Source organism: Gadus morhua, chromosome 11 (assembly GCF_902167405.1).
Source record: "Gadus morhua chromosome 11, gadMor3.0, whole genome shotgun sequence".
NCBI classification, from domain to species: Eukaryota; Metazoa; Chordata; class Actinopteri; order Gadiformes; family Gadidae; genus Gadus; species Gadus morhua.
The window spans coordinates 23,505,460-23,521,422 of NC_044058.1; the positions used below are offsets into that span (position 1 = coordinate 23,505,460).

Below are 15,963 nucleotides of genomic sequence, written 5' to 3' on the forward strand. Positions count from 1 at the left end.
TACTCACAGAGACGCACGCACGCGCTCGGTCAACTCAACTGGTGGAAAGAAGACTTGGGAGATGCAGTTATTCCCCCCCACCCCCAAAACAAACTTTGATAGCATAAATCAGGTTCCTCCCTAGTTTATTATAGATAATAAAGTTCAGCCACCCTGCGGTTGCTCTTCTTTATCAATCTGTTTGTTGTGGGAGTTGGATCAGGTCTGAAATGGCCAGTAGTAGCTTGAATATCGTGGTTCCTAACGCATATGCCATGTCTCTGTCTGTCTGTCTGTCTGTCTGTCTGTCTGTATGTCTGTGTCTCTCTGTCTGTCTGTCTGTCTGTCTGTCTGTCTGTCTGTCTGTCTGTCTGTGTCTGTTTGTCTGTCTGTCTGTCTGTCTGTATGTCTGTGTCTCTCTCTGTCTGTCTGTCTGTGTCTATCTCTGTCTGTCTGTCTGTCTCTCTCTCTCTCCCTCTCCCTCTCCCTCTCCCTCTCCCTCTCCCTCTCCTCTCTCTCCCTCCCCCGGTGCCCCCGTCCTCTCGTCTCAGTACTTCTTCCACCACCGTAACAACCTGGACATGGGCTCCCTGGTCCAGGAGGCCTACCGCCTGACGGCCAGCACCCCGGCCCCCATCCACCCCCGGGGCCTGCTGGCCGCCTTCAGCCCCCTGACGCGGGGCCAGTACCCCGTGTTCAACCACTACCCGGAGGTCGTCGTGCAGTACCACGGCCGGGAGCGGGAGCGCATCAGGCAGCAGGAGCTGGAGTACCTGCAGGAGAGGTACCCTCCCAGGGCTGTAGGCCCAATCCCATTTCTACCCCTTACCCCTTACCCTTACCCCTCCACCTTGTTTTGAAGGGGTAAGGGGAAGGAGTAAGGGGTAGAAAATGGGATTGGGCCTTAGTCTGTCTGATTCCTGCTTCAAAGGGAAATGTGTGACTCTCTTTATCCCTGCTGTCGTCCTTTCTCGCTGCGTTGACGCCCACCTCCCCTGTCTGGGATTGGTAGCACTAAAAGGGCTATCCTTTCGTGTGTGTGTGCGTGTCCAACAGACAGGCTGTGTCGGAGCTGCGCGCTGAATGTGTCCGCCGACAGGCGTCCGAGGAGGCCTACTACGCACAAGAGGTACACCTCTCCTAAACTCCTTCCTTCTTACACAGCCCAAGGCCACGGGTGGGTGGACAGAATCTGGTGCATTCTTCTTATTTACATTTAGACGTCAAGTCACGCATGAAGGCGCTTTCTAAGGTCCAAAGCAGCTTCTTAATGTCTTTCTTCATGGGATGAACTATACAATGTTCTATTGAAAAGGAATAAATAAGAAAAATAAGGTGTAATAATAATCGTTTCGACAGGAGCTCTTGAGGCAGGCAGAAGAACAGCGCAGAAACATCCTGGCCCAGGAGGAGGAAAAGCTAACGCAACAGAGGACAAGGTAACACACACACACACACACACACACACACACACACACACACACACACACACACACACACACACACACACACACACACACACACACACACACACACACACACACACACACACACACACACACACACACACGTGGGTCTTCGTGGATCTAGTGGTGGCTGGTGAACTGTGAACTGCTGGCAGGCTGGGGGCGATGAAGAGGGAGATGAAGCTGAAGGAGCTGCATCTGACGGACGCGTCCCGGAGGAGGTTCCTCACCCACCAGCAGGAGCTCAGGGCCTCCCACCTCCACAAACTGGACCGGGACATCAGCAGGAAGGTACACACACACAGGCATACATGCACACACAAGTACACACGCACATCTGTGTCCATTTTCACCGCAGGCTTCCGGTTACTGTACAGTTTTTATCAGCATTTCTGAAATCGAACATATATTATATGCTGATGGTATTCATACAAGAGAATTGTCTTGATATTTAAAGAAACTACTCTAAAAGACAGTGAAGACGGAGACACAAAGCTGCTACTGTGAGGGTAAAGACAAAGGTCAAACCGTACAGGCCTCTTCAGATCGGCAGAAGAACGTCAAAAGATGGAGGAAAAGACAGAAAGGAGAGCGTGGCTTCCCTGCTTTGTTAGATCCTATATCTAGAGAGGGTCGAGCCGGACGACCTCACCGAGCTCAGGAATGACTATGACTAACGCCTGCATGCGTAGTTCCCCGTCCCCTGGACAGCTGGCCTGCTGGACACAATAGGGCCGCGGCCCCCTGCTTCCGGCCAGGCGGAAGGCTGCCCTCATCAGCCTCCTGCCACTCGAGACTCTAATGGGAATCTGCTGGGACTATACTGGGACTCTAAGACTCTACTGGGGCTCTGGGATTCTGATGGGTCTCTGCTGGGACTATACTGAGACTATACTGTGACTTCTGGGACTATACTGGGACTCTACTTGCCATTCAGTCGTTGAACGGCAAGATGTCAACTGTCAGAGTTCTAAAGCCCTCGGTTGGGTACCCCCCCCTCCCCCATAAAGTACCTGAGTACCCTTAGCCCACGGTGCTTCCTGTCCCCCCAGATGGACCTCCGGGAGCAGGAGACGGCGGCGGCGGTGCAGGACCTGGAGATCCGCCAGATAGAGCTGGAGACCCAGAGGAAGCTCCTGGAGCAGGTGAGCTGGGGCCCGCCGGCAGCATCCCCCCCCCCCTGTGGGAGACTGCAGGCCACGGAGATACCTCACGGTCACACGGCCTGGCCGCACTCTGTCTGGGCGGGGTCTGAATCCTACGGTGCCCCATGTTTGGGGGTTCTCTGGTTTCCCCAGGAGCTCCTGAAGGAGCAGGTGAGGGTGGGACGCCAGGTGGAGGAGGAGGTGGAGGTGAGGATGAGGAGGGCCGAGAGAGACGAAGGGGATAACAGGGACCTGCTCCAGGACGCCGAGACCAACCTGCAGGTCAGGAGTGACACACACACACACACACACACACACACACACACACACACACACACACACACACACACACACACACACACACACACACACACACACAACCACACACAACCTAATTTGTAGCTACTGTGATTGAATGAGTCAATCATCCGCCGAGTGTAAATGTAATAATAAAACGGTTACCTGAACACGTTGTGCTGCAGGCCCTGGAGGAGTCTCTGGCAGAGGCGTGCCAGCTGGGCGTGGACAGGGACTGGGAGCGGGAGGTGGGCCACAGAATGGAGGGTCTGGCCGCGGACGGAGAGAGGAAGAGAGAGCGGCTGGCAGAGGTCCACACGGAGACCCTCTGCCAGCAGCACAGACTGCTCAACACCGTCAGAGACATGCACGGCTGGAAGGTGAGGGAGGGTGTTTGTAACCAGCGATTCAAAATCCCAACTAGTGTATTGGTTAGTCAGAGCATGTTGCGTCTCAACTCCCTGTTCTGCTGTGCTGCTGTTTAGTGGGACGAAGTGATGAGTGCCAGAGCACAGCTACAGGAAGAAGCACAGCCGTCGACCTCTGCTAACACAGGTTATCTCTTTCACACACACACACGCACACACACACAACACACAACACACAACACACAACACACAACACACACAGACACAACATACAAAAAAGCAAAACAACTGCTGTGTCTGAAATCGCGCACCTACCTAAGTGCACCTCATTATCCCTCCAGTACACTTACTTATAGGCGCAGTGCTCTCATTTCTACAGTGCACTGTCAAAACAGCCTTCGCACACCTACCGGAAATGAGTTTGCAGTTTGACGGTTCTTCTTCGGTGGTGTTCTTTTTTTTCTGCTTGATCATTTCCGTTAGTCGCCTGTAGCCTATTAGCGATCTAGCAGTATTCACGTTATCGTTCTTGATACCAACTGATTACAGAATTAACACCATTAAAAACACTGGTCGGATACAGCCTTAAACATTGTAGTTGTACTGAAAAACCAACCAAATGTGTGTAATTATACTTACATTTGTAGAGCACGTCGGTCTCAAATGTTACAATGTCCTCCATTTTCCAATTTCAAATTCTCACCCCTGTTGAACCAGTTCTCCCTTTCCTGGTACAACCAACTCGTCAACATCACACACATCGCCTTGCATGGTTGACTCTGCCGTCGGTGTGTCAATGTGTGTATTAACCGATGTAAGTCGCTTTGGATAAAAGCGTCTGCTAAATGCCCTAATTGTAATTGTATTAACTGGATAGTTGCTCTTGCGTTGATGTAGACCCTGAGAGGCCGGTGACCCTGAGGTCCCCCTGCCCAACGAGAGGCCTTCCCCTGAGACCCAGTGCTGGGGCGTCCGTCCCTCAACCTCATGCTAACGCCACTGCTACTGCTAGCCCGGCGGGAGGCGGCGGCGGCGGCGGCCTGTGTCTCAACAGCCCATCCCCTCCTGGTAGCACGTCCACCAACTGTAAGTGGCATTCCCCCGCAAATAATATACTTATTAACTTATCGACCACGGCATCGTGTGACTCAGGCTGTTTTGATTTGTTGCTCTGATTTGTTCTTGCAGTTTTTAGAGTTGGCTCTGATATTTTTGTGTAGTTTTAGGACAGCTCTGGTTTTGATGGTAGTGTTTAAAGTTGCTCTGGTTGTAATTGTAGTTTTGAGCTATACTTGTTCTTGTAGTTTTTATAGTGAGCTCATTGTTCTTAAAGTTTAGGCGGTTAGCTCCGATTTTTTCTTGTCGTTTTAACAGTAGGTTCTGGTAGTTTTAACAGTTGGTTCTGGTAGTTTTGACAGTTGGTTCTGATCTGTCCTCGTAGTTTTAACAGTTGGTTCTGGTAGTTTTGACAGTTGGTTCTGATCTGTCCTCGTAGTTTTAACAGTTGGTTCTGGTAGTTTTGACAGTTGGTTCTGATCTGTCCTCGTAGTTTTAACAGTCGGTTCTGATTTGTCCTGGTAGTTTCCCTGGACCGCGGCCGGGCCCATCTGGACAGCGGCGAGCGGCAGTTGATGAGGGACGTCCGGGAATTGAGGCGGAAGCTCGCCAGCGCTCAGGCCCGGGGAGGAAGAGGAGGAGCCAGCGACTCTGCTGCTTCCTCACAAGCAGCCTGGTCACCAACACCCGCCCCACAGTGACCTTCTGCCTCACCTTAACGTGCTTGTGGATGATGGAGTCCATACATCATATAGGAGTTCAGCCTCAGGGCTTTGTGCCAGGCAGGCAGGATGTTATGCCATGGGGGTCTTATCTGCGTCTTGACAATCAAGAAGCTTTCGGAGACATGGGAACTTAAATTACTTTAAAATGCTATTTTAACATCCCGTGGTTTCAGTGATTTCTGTAAATATTTGTTTTAACATGTTTTTTTATCGTCATTTAGATTTAATGTATTTTGTGTTGTGCTGTGAGGACATTTTGACACTTTGATTAAAAATAATGGATTATTTTTATTCTTTGAATTAATACTTTTGAATGCTTGTGTATGTCCCAATGATTTCATTGATGCACTGACATCCAGTTCCAAAACAATTTAGCCCCTTAGTTCATCACTAAAATTAAATGTGTCAACTCCGCCCTTTTATGATGACCATATTCTGAAATTGATCTAATTTGGTTTGTTTTGACCGCAATAGATACACGAAAAAAGAAAGAAAGAAAAAAAGAAACTTGCATACCTTTCATCTGATCTTTCAATGTAGTCAGTGGGTCTCAAAACCTTAAAAGACGTCCGGTGTGTAACTAGTTTAGTTGACAATGACGGCGGGTTATGGTATGAGCGCATTTTTTAACTGTGACGGTCCTTAATGAGTAGGGGCCCGTGATTAATCTGATCATACGTCGCCTTGGGTAGTAGGAGCGCGTGATTAATGTGGTCTTACGTCTAACCTGTCGGAGCCGGTAAATCGGCTATTCAGTGTCTGTCCGTATGGATGGGTGTTGAGTGGAGCTGCGGGCTGTCCCTGCTCCAATACACAGATCTCCACACGGCTACATGCGCTCTTTCTCCAAGTCAGCCTCGAGGATGGGCAGGGTCGCACCTTCAATGGGAAATGTATTTTCCATTTTTTTCCAGTTTGTTAAACTCATTTATTTAACCTGACCTAACAGACACACCAAACCAAAAACAGCTTTTGTTTGGGTAGGATAATAGCTTGCCCTACATGCTCTGAAAAATTACTGGTTTGTGCAAAACATCTTTGCAAACATTCACTCTTCTAGTTATTAAGTAAGTAGGCTGACCTCTACACAACAACACAACCGAAACCACAACGTGGTAGGCGTTTGGGATGAAAATATTTTACCATAAGGATTTTCCCAACTGTGTCCCTAACTGCAAATTGTCTTTTTATTTTTTCTTATAAGGAACCGTATCTCACATCTGTCCATCCATCTTAAGTAGCCGTCGTATCTGCACGGGCCGACAGGTATAGGCAGGCAGGTAATACGACTTTTATGGCACCCTGCAGACTGACTGACTGCACGCCAGCGGCTTTAGGCACTCAGGGCTGAGCGCAGCAGTGAAAGGATACGCCTTAACGTGGTTGGGTGTTTTGTTTTTTTTCATCAATTTAAGTACAGAGATTGTGTGGTGAAGGGTAAAATTAAGTCGTTTCAACTATTTTGTTTTTGCCCATGAAACAGTTTTGAAAAAATCTCTCACGAGTCTCCATGTTCTCTCTGATGGACTAACAGCAGCACAGGATCAAGAAACCTCAAACGGAATAGGCATAATCAAAAGGATCAGCGATTCCCCTGGATCACAGCCACAGGGTATTCTAATCGAGCCCATGTGTTCTGTCAATGGAGGACAGCACGCATCTGAAGACCCCTGATGTAGGCTGAACGAAGGATTTCCACCAGGACAGGAATTCGGACACGTTCAACTTGTTGTTTTTCCTCTTTTCCCCCCCATCATTTTCCATCCAGGAAACCCCTTCATGGTCCCAGCGATTCTTTGGGGGATAGGCTTAAAATAACAGTGGGGCTTCTATCTGGTAAACTGTCTCAACAGACCGCCATGGACCCACACGGCCTCTCCGTGCTGTCCCATCTGAGGGCCAAGCCGGTTGGCAAAGTGAGGCGGAGGGTCCGGGAGCTCCGAACCGCCAACTATGGTGAGGGAGGTGGAGGGGGTCCGCCGACCCTGGACCTCAGTCACAGCGAGAGCCAGCGTTTGGCCGTGGATGCCTTGATGGGGGAGGGCGGCGTACAGGGCTACCGGGATCTGCTGACCACGGAGGGCGAGGTGGACTTTCTGTCGGAGCGGGAGAAGAGTTACATTCTGACGAATCAACAGGATGGACGCGTGGGCGGAGGTGCGTAACGAGTATATTTTGTGTTTTTGTCGAGAGAATGAATAGATTCCCCTATTTTTACGGAACATATGAGCTATTGTCCTGCATCTGATAGAAATTACATTAAACAACAGATAGCGACACGGTAGATGGCGAAGATGAAGACGGGACTTCCCAGCCGTGTCGGAGCCCGCTGTCCCTCTGCCGTCTCTCTGCTTCAGAAGAGACCGCTGATGAATGCGCCACCCTGGAGCCCAATCTGCCCCTCGGGAGTCAGAATGGTAACTAACCAATACTAGGCCTACATGAATTGACTCTGAAATTAAACACGAAATAGGATACATTTAAGTAGATGAAAATATATATTTTTATCCATATAGTTATCTCCCAAAGCTAAAAACGATTGTGGCTTAACTAGTTTAAAGGCTACATTTCTCCCAGCTTTGATCAGAGCAAAAGTTCATTTTTCCTACATGTTTCGCAAAGCAAAAAAAGTCTAACTAAATAGATCTGCAGAATATAGAACACAAATATCCAAATCTTAATAGAATAACTTAACGAAACATCTCTGCATTATGAGCTCCTCTTAAAGGCGGCATGCCGTCTACTTCAGTCCTTTGAATGTTCTCATTCTCCCCGACTGAGGCGTGGAGCCGAGTGGATCGGACCAGCAGAGCCAGACCAGCGTGGAAGTGTTTCTCCAGTCAGACATCCGGGAGGGCAGCATGAAGGACCTGGTCAGAGAGCAGATCCGAAAGGCTCAAACGGTGTGTGTGTGTGTGTGTGTGTGTGTGTGTGTGTGTGTGTGTGTGTGTGTGTGTGTGTGTGTGTGTGTGTGTGTGTGTGTGTGTGTGTGTGTGTGTGTGTGTGTCTGTGTGCGCGCGCGTGTGCGTGCGTGCGTGTGTGCACGTCGCGCAAACATTGTTCTTTTGGTAGCATGTCTGGCGTTATGTCTTTTCTGAAAAATCGGCCCCTTTAACCCCACAAAGTTCCAGTTTTGCTATCTTCTTGGCCAAATCCAGCAACATGTGCTCTGGTATGTTCCTCGAAATGAAAAGAAGATTGAGGCTTTCAGAGTTTGTAACAACAACCCCATACTTCTTTGGTGTCTGACATCCTTAGGCCCTGGTGGTAGTGGTGGACACCTTCAGTGATGTGGAACTCTTGTGCGACATTCTGGAGGCGTGTGCCCTGAGGAACGTGCGTGTGTACGTCCTGCTGGACCGCCTCAACGTGCAGCAGTTCCTGGACATGTGTCTGACCCTGAATGTCAGCGGCGAACACTTCCCCGTGAGTCTCCGTCTTTTGCTCTCTTACCGCCTTCTGGAAGTTAACCACCTATTGCTGCAGCTGTTGAAGTTCAAGTTGTAGTTACTTTATTTTGTACCCAAAGGTAGATTGGTTCCTCATGCACACAAATAGGAAAAATACACTTTTCTAAACTAAACTAACTAACTATTTATACTAACTCTTTTCAAACACATCTTAATAGAGCCCCACTGATACTGGATTGTAGGGGCCGGTAATCCGGTATCGATATTGGGGAGTAAATAATTATCGATTTCGATATATCGGTGATATTCAAAATATAAAAATATCGGCCGTTATTCTATATATATATGGTATCCTGGGGGTAGGGACAGTGTTGCCAGGTTGGGCCATGTTTCCAGATTCAGCAGGAAATCTGGCCCAATCTGGCAATCCTGGCCCAATCTGGAAACCCTGCCTGCACCGGATTGGGCGGGAATTCTGGCCCAAATCTGGCCAAACTGGGTTGAGCTGGTCCCTGGGATTGGCGGCTCGCCCTCCAGCAATGCTTTGGGCGACAGCAACATCGCATTCAAACCATTAGCTAAAGGAACCAATGACCTGTAGTGTGGGGAGGATCTGCTAACCTTCACACAGAACATGATGTAAAAGTGTTAGTGTTGGGAGTCTGTAAATGGATAGAGGTTCAACCACCAGAGTAGAGGGTTTATATAGAGGTAATAACACTTTTAAATTGACACCATTTCAAAAGTTTTCCTATCAGCAAACATACACCGATAATGATTGTTATAGGCCAATATCACCCGTTAAATCAGCCAACCAATACATAGCGTGTGTGTGTGTGTGTGTGTGTGTGTGTGTGTGTGTGTGTGTGTGTGTGTGTGTGTGTGTGTGTGTGTGTGTGTGTGTGTGTGTAGAGGCTGTCCGTGCGCAGCGTCAGCGGACAGGGCTACTGCACTAAGACCGGGAGGTGGCTCTGCGGGCAGGTCGCTCAGACCTTCATCATCAGCGACTGGACCCGGGTTCTGACCGGCTGCTACAGGTAGGAACGAAGGCACTCCTTGTTCTGGAGCTTCAGGACACGGTGCGACGTTTAGAAAGAACTTTGATGATTGATGTTTACGTGTGCTGGAACTTGTCGTGGCAATTTCCTTTTAACAGATATTGCGTCTAGGAAAGATGAGATTTCTAAATGCCAAAAGCCCACAACACTTGCAGAACAAATAGAACCTAGGTTTAATGCACGCATACATTAGACTCCTCTCTAGCAGAGTGAGTCCAGAGCACAGGTTGACAGAGCTTTTTATACAGTTTATCAGTTTTCAGTTTCACATTGCAGATGTCAAAAATCAAATCAGGTAATATTTACTCAAGACACAGCGTTGCCTGTGACTCAGTGAGCAGAAGAGTGCACAAGAGGATGTCCTGTGAACGTTTTACCCAAGCACGAAAGGTTAACGTCACGATTGATTCTGAGGAAGGCAGGTTGCTTACCCATAGCAGAGGGCTTACATTTAGATGCCACTGAGGAAGCTGGGACAGCTGACCAGAGCACAAAGGTTATTAATATTTTGATTGACTCAGAGGACGGTAGGACCGCTGACCAGAGCACAAAGGTTAACATTTTGATGACATCATTCCCTCCAGCAGTCAGGTGGCTGAACCAAGCACAAGGGTCAATAAATACATAGATGGCACTGAGGAAAAGTAGGGTGGCAAGACTATACACGCAAGGAAAACAAAGCCTATATGACTAAAAGGTAGCAACATAATATATTTTTCCATCGCAAACTGTTCACACAACCACTAAGAAATACTAAACTTTCATTTCTGATCCCTATACTCTGTCCAGTTCTACTTACATGATGCTAGGTTGTGCAGGACAATATCTTTTTTGGTAGCTACCCCAAGTTAGATTGCTCTCTGCCTGACTCGGATTACCAGTGTCAAGTAAAAGTATTTTTTTTAATGTAAACACTAATTAATACAAGCAAGCTTCAAGGGACTCCAAACGTGTCACTTGAAGCTTCTCGAATGAAATAAGACCTTCAGAAAAACATAATGTTAAATCCACTTTAGTGTTGTTATGAAGGTCTTTTTTGAGACACTGGTGTCATAACCTGTGTGTGTTTGTTTCCCTCCGCAGTTTCTCCTGGCTTTCCTGGAAGGTCAACCGGAACTTTATTGTCCTCCTGGAGGGCGGCTCGGTGACGTCCTTCCGTCAGGAGTTCCGACGGCTCTACCTTAGCTCCCAGCCGGTCCCACCTCTCTTCCCCACCGCCATGATGACCCTGGCCCCTTCTGCGCCACGGCCCACCCAACACCCTAACCCCTCTGACTCTGGGCTGAGGAGCATGCTGAGGAGTCAGAGGTGGGTCACCACCGGCGACCACAACGGGACCACAGACAGACAGAAAGCGGAAGCGGCGGCGGAAACCCCAACCGCCGCGGATCCGACCCATTCGGCCTTATCCGAGTTAGAGGTCGAACACAACCGCACGGAAGCATATGTGATGAGTCTGGCACTGGACGAAGCGCCGACGCAGACGCAGGCGGAGAGCCCGTCTCGATGGAACCGAGAGATGCCGCAGCACCGTGGCAAAGCTGAGGTCGACCACCACGGCCTCTCTGACGTTAACGTCAGCGCGGAGCGACGCTGGCGGACGCTGCAGCCGTACGCGTCCCACGCCCCGCCCTCCGACCCGACGTTCTCCCGCTCCTACAAACTCAACGTCACCGGGGTGGACGCGGCGTGGAGCCCACACGGCCCGTCCACCTCGAGGACGCAGATGAGTCCCCGAGCAGCTACGACTAAGCCCGCGACGGGGGGCGGACGCCTGTACCCGGATTACAACAGGTTCCGCAGAGCAGCCATGGAGTCGGGGACAGCCGCCGTCACCCTAGACACGCTGAGACGGTCGCAGAGGAAGGACCTCAAGGCCCAGCCGAGGCCCGACACTGACGCACAGCCTCTGCACAGGCCTCTCTCGCAGCGAGCGCACAACCAGGGAAACACACAGGGCTTCTTTATCCAGACTCAAAGCCAAAGACAATGGCCCGCGGCCCAGCCGTCGCCACAGAACAACCGGTGCCGGACACAATCCCCCAAGCGTCTCAGATCCCCCGCACACCCCCATCATCGGGGTCCCGGAGCAGCGTCCAAAGAGACGCAATCCCATCGGCCCGATGCCAAAACCGATTTCAGGACTCCGGCGAATCAGCAGCCGGAATCTGGGTTTTCCCAGGGCCCCCCTCCGGACCACCAGAGCTACCCCGCACAGCAGTTGGTGCCGTCTCAAAGGCTGCATTGGATATCCCAGTTGCACTCCAGGCAGGTGTTGCAGAACGGGCCCGGGGTCAACGGGACGTGGGGGCCTAGGAGGGGGATGGAGGAGCCCGGCCAGAGAGGCGCTGGCTCCGGGGCGCGGGGTCGGACCAGCGGAGCGAGCGGCAGACCGGCGGCGCTCCGAAGAGGAGCCTCCTTCAGTTGAAGGCTGGAGGAGGATCGCTCAATGGGACTCAGGGCCGGGGGCCTGCTGTCGAGGCTGGTCACTCGTAGCGGGATTCTGCACCACCGTTTACGATGACGTGTTTATCCAAAGCGACTTACAAGTACGTTGGTCATAAGAAAGGGAAAAAGTGCATCGCTGTCGGTACAGTGAGGATGTTCATAGAACCGAGTGCAAAGCACGAACAGTCGCTAGGTTAACCCGTGCCCTGTGTACAACAAAGATAGTTAGGATAAGCTAGGGTTTCGAGCTCATGATTAAGCTTAAAAATAATATGCTTGACATGAGGTGCGTTTTGTTTACATGCTCACGTATTCTCAGTGCATGATGAAAATGACCGTTGAACAAAACACCCTGCGTTTTCGTGCTTGTCTTATTTAGAACTGAATGAGTCGAGACGGATCTGGTTTACAGTAAATAAAGTATGCTTCATGAACATTGTTACGTTTGACTGTTTTGTTTATTTTTTTATGTTTCAAATAAATAAGCATGAGACATAATCAATGTAAAATCCATAAAAGCTTCATGTTTTATTAACAAATAGTTTCACAATAAATATTCCAAAATAAAAATGTAAGTGTTTATTTTAAGGTAGGCAGGTTTTAAATTGTAATATACATTCGTATGGACTCCCAGATGGGGCATTTACAATGTTCCACCAAAGGTACAATCCTCCACTAAAAACGGTTTCCCCTCTCAATGTTAAGTCAGCCTTCTAAATCTGTTGTGGCTTGGCATCCGTCTACGGCTGGTCTGTATTGGTCTCCTCCTGTGCGCTGGCTTTCCAACACCTTGTTCCACCAGCACTCCCTGAAGCTGAGTTCACCAACACTGACCAGACTCTCACCATCCTGGCTGTCTTCCCTCATCTTCTCTGTAGCCAGGTCCTCTGACAACACCTGGAAGCCACAGAGTAAGGAGATTACTCCACTTAGGATGAAAGAACCCCAAATGGACCTTCCAGACCAACATATCCACATCCTACGCAGTATTCATATATATTTTTTTAAATACATGTTTTAATTTCATTGTCACGAGCCCTCACCGCAGTCAGCGTCTGCAACGTCTCCTCCGTAGGGTTGAGTCGCTCTAGTGCCTCATCTGACCTGCAGAGGGCGCACTCGCTGCGCTGCAATACAAAGGAGGACTGCTGCGGGCGAAGCATGCGCAGTAAGAGTCTGAAAGGTGGAGCACATTTAATAGTCAACGATAAATAACCAAACATACATGATCCCGTACAATGTAATTCCATCATTAACAACTAAAAGTACCCATTGGACTCAATACATGCATCTAACTGCCTTGAATGTTTATTATATTTGCATGGTCTTTTACATGTAGACCAATAAACAGTCAATTAAATCAAAATGGAGACGAGTCCAACGGGGAAAATGAATGGTGCAGCGAAGAGCTGCGGTCCAGGGAGGGGCGGGGCCTTTAGGACATCTGTGGAGGTCGTTTCTCTGTGTTTCATCATCCGTAGCCGTGGAGGCGCTCATAGCAAATTCCACATTGGTTCCCCTCCCTGCCCCCTTACCGTGTTCTGATGAAACACACGCAGGCCTCCAGCCAGGCTCTGTCCTCTCCGCCCCCGTCTCTCCCCTCTCCTCGCTGACCTTCCTCCGTCCCGCTGCCATCAGGCTCGGCTCCGGCAGCTCGCTCCTTTAGGGAACAGGGGCCTGCATCCGGGACACAAACACATTGACGTCCGGGCTATGAAGGCATCAGGTCAGAGCAGCGTACAATCATAGGTGTATTTTTGCCGGTTGTATCTTAATGATTGACTGATTGATACCAAGTCCAAGTTGAAAGGGATCAAAAAGGTGACCTATATTTATACCACCAGGCGTGAGCCGTTACAAGCCGTTTTGAAAATAGGCCTCTTCTGACATCACAAGTGGGCGTGTCCACCTAGATGTGTGCTACCCAGTGGACCGTAGAAAACGTTGCTCATCCATCCAGCACACACCTAGGTGGACACGCCCACTCGTGATGTCGGCAGATTTTCAAAACGGCTTGTAGCGGCTTTTCACATTCGCCCCTGGTGGTAGAACAAGTTACCTTTAATTGAAATCGGTACGTCGCCATACGCTCACAAACACTGCACTGACTCCATCGTCCGCCTCCAGACGTACCGAGTGATGCGGTGGCCTCTAGCTGCTGTAGGCAGGTCTGTCCCAGGTTGTACCAGTGCCAGGGGTTATAGGGAATCAGGCTGCACAGCTGTTCCAGTGACCCCGTCTTGGCTCCAATCGCTCCAGAATGATGATGGATGCTGACCTGGTCGATTCATTCACTGTTTAGCACTTGGTGTTGTACAAAAAAAAGTATCTTTTGCTTTGCTGCGATCTTGAACAAGCTTTGATCTTACAAACACATAGGATTAAGAAGGTGTAAACTATGCAATAAACACGAGTACTCTGTACAAACTCTGTACAAAGTCACTTCAAATTACATTCGATTTTACATTTGATTCGTACATTCACCTTTACTGTTAAAAAAAGTCCATGTATTCACGCTTCTTTATGTGATTATTTCTCAACACAAAACCTCAGTATAGAGAGCCCTTGCAATGGAAGAAGACAGACTGTATCTGTTCTGTTGCTTACCTTCAGTAGCAGCAGGCTGGTTAAATGACAGGAGTTGGAGGCTTCTTTGCTCTAGGGAAACGAAACATTGCAGACATGCAGTGACACTCTTTTACATAATGCGTCCTTAGCTGGATAGGATAGCAGCATTAATCCAAACAGTTGGTCAGGGTAGCCCTAAATAGTGCACTATATAGGGCACAAGTAAACCATTTGGAGCACGTCCACTATGTGGCTAGGCGATGTAGTGGTCTGTAAGTGGACATACCAGTAAGTCAGCAACCTCCAGGGCTCTCTCCCCTTGTCCTAGGTTGGAGTAACATCGGGCCATTCCTTCCCACACATCTCTTCGGATCGTCAAGTTAGTGTCAGGGACCCATTCGAGGCAGCTTTTGTATGCTTCCAGGGCTTCCTAACACATTGCAGAAACAAGAGGGTTGTTATCTTGCTGTATACCTTTGGGAGCGTGTTTTGTAATGATGGGTTTGAATTGAGGTTACATAAACATATGTATTAGATGAGATTCTAGGTTAAATTAAGGTAATGAAGGCGGGCCACTATTAAATACTTTGTAGTTCCTCTGCCTGCAGGCGAGATCCCCTCGGAATTTAAAAACCTTCTGCTTTTCCAACGAGTCTTCTGTGTCAAGAGCTGAACTCTGACAAAACCACTGGGGAAATAAACAAAAACTTACATTGATAATTTGAAACAAACAATTTATGAATAAGTTGTAGTGGGGAAGGATTCGGGTTGGCATTCATGTCAGTAGATAAAATAACCAGTATAACCAACATATTCACCCTAAACAGAAAATATATACCACGCTGTCAATTCATTTTGTTTGCTCCTTATGAGGCCGGATTTTCAGACTAAGAACTGAGATTAATTAATTTGTGTTTAATGATCAGATGTCGTGCAATTTATGTGGAAACAGCGGAAAGTCTTACCTGCGATTCACATAATTTGGCTTTGTAGGGTAACAGACTGACGGACACCTTGTCCTTAGATTCGCCAAACATAGAATCATCAAACGCACTTCCAAAAATCTCCATGTTGAATTATTTGTGCCCAAACCTTATCAAATTGTTATTTACAACAAGAATGCTACAACTATTTCACGTTCATGTTGCGCGCTGCTGCGTCGGCATTCAGTACATCACTAAAACACCTCGAGTAGAATCATGTAGGGGAACAAGGTTCCGCCTAGAGGTGTTCCTATGCAGCCTTCAACCAGGGCGTTGAAGGGGGTTCAGGAGAAGTTCCCTTATTTCTCTAGAGGTAAGTGATTTGGAACAGATTAAAACTCAATAGACCGATTTGCCCTTTGTTATTATTATATATCAATGTATCATGTCCTGGCTAAAGGAGCACACTTCTATTGAAAGAGAAGACAATGAACGTGGAGATAAAAATGAGTGTGTAATA

The 15,963-nt window shown here is 48.7% G+C and overlaps 3 protein-coding genes across 3 annotated transcripts in view; 2 read left to right on the forward strand and 1 right to left on the reverse strand.

Moving 5' to 3' along the window:
* Positions 1–5,354, forward strand: part of tbc1d31 (TBC1 domain family, member 31) — an 11,380-nt gene extending 6,026 nt beyond the window's left edge. The window contains exons 14-23 of the mRNA XM_030371460.1: positions 531–763; positions 1,036–1,108; positions 1,339–1,418; positions 1,601–1,736; positions 2,498–2,590; positions 2,744–2,872; positions 3,073–3,267; positions 3,373–3,442; positions 4,153–4,341; positions 4,837–5,354. Coding sequence (XP_030227320.1) covers positions 531–763; positions 1,036–1,108; positions 1,339–1,418; positions 1,601–1,736; positions 2,498–2,590; positions 2,744–2,872; positions 3,073–3,267; positions 3,373–3,442; positions 4,153–4,341; positions 4,837–5,012 — 1,374 coding nt within the window. The 3' untranslated portion in view covers positions 5,013–5,354. The remainder of the gene's footprint in view (positions 1–530; positions 764–1,035; positions 1,109–1,338; positions 1,419–1,600; positions 1,737–2,497; positions 2,591–2,743; positions 2,873–3,072; positions 3,268–3,372; positions 3,443–4,152; positions 4,342–4,836) is intronic.
* A 932-nt stretch (positions 5,355–6,286) lies between these two features.
* LOC115554665 (protein FAM83A) lies at positions 6,287–12,390 on the forward strand. The gene is made up of 6 exons (XM_030371466.1): positions 6,287–7,193; positions 7,307–7,453; positions 7,818–7,939; positions 8,295–8,462; positions 9,359–9,483; positions 10,588–12,390. The coding sequence occupies exons 1-6, from the start codon at positions 6,896–6,898 to the stop codon at positions 11,930–11,932; spliced, it is 2,205 nt and encodes a 734-aa protein (XP_030227326.1). The 5' UTR covers positions 6,287–6,895; the 3' UTR covers positions 11,933–12,390.
* Positions 12,391–12,450: 60 nt separating this feature from the next.
* On the reverse strand, positions 12,451–15,723 carry c11h8orf76 (chromosome 11 C8orf76 homolog). Its single transcript, XM_030371479.1, has 8 exons — positions 15,486–15,723; positions 15,107–15,208; positions 14,807–14,950; positions 14,560–14,610; positions 14,086–14,230; positions 13,488–13,629; positions 12,996–13,128; positions 12,451–12,849 (listed from the first exon to the last, which is right to left on the reverse strand). Exons 1-8 carry the CDS (start codon positions 15,588–15,590, stop codon positions 12,658–12,660), a joined length of 1,014 nt encoding a protein of 337 aa, XP_030227339.1. The 5' UTR covers positions 15,591–15,723; the 3' UTR covers positions 12,451–12,657.
* Between the last annotated feature and the right edge of the window lie 240 nt (positions 15,724–15,963).

Bases quoted from the DNA above. Each gene is read 5' to 3' on its own strand.
- LOC115554665 (XM_030371466.1), top strand. From the start codon at position 6,896: ATGGACCCACACGGCCTCTCCGTGCTGTCCCATCTGAGGGCCAAGCCG. The intron at 7,940-8,294 runs GTGTGTGTGTGT...TGACATCCTTAG, and splicing joins AGATCCGAAAGGCTCAAACG to GCCCTGGTGGTAGTGGTGGA. The intron at 9,484-10,587 runs GTAGGAACGAAG...TTCCCTCCGCAG, and splicing joins GTTCTGACCGGCTGCTACAG to TTTCTCCTGGCTTTCCTGGA.
- c11h8orf76 (XM_030371479.1), bottom strand. From the start codon at position 15,590: ATGGAGATTTTTGGAAGTGCGTTTGATGATTCTATGTTTGGCGAATCT. The intron at 14,231-14,559 runs GTAAGCAACAGA...TGAATCGACCAG, and splicing joins CCAGCCTGCTGCTACTGAAG to GTCAGCATCCATCATCATTC. The intron at 13,129-13,487 runs GTAAGGGGGCAG...TCCACCTTTCAG, and splicing joins GTGTGTTTCATCAGAACACG to ACTCTTACTGCGCATGCTTC.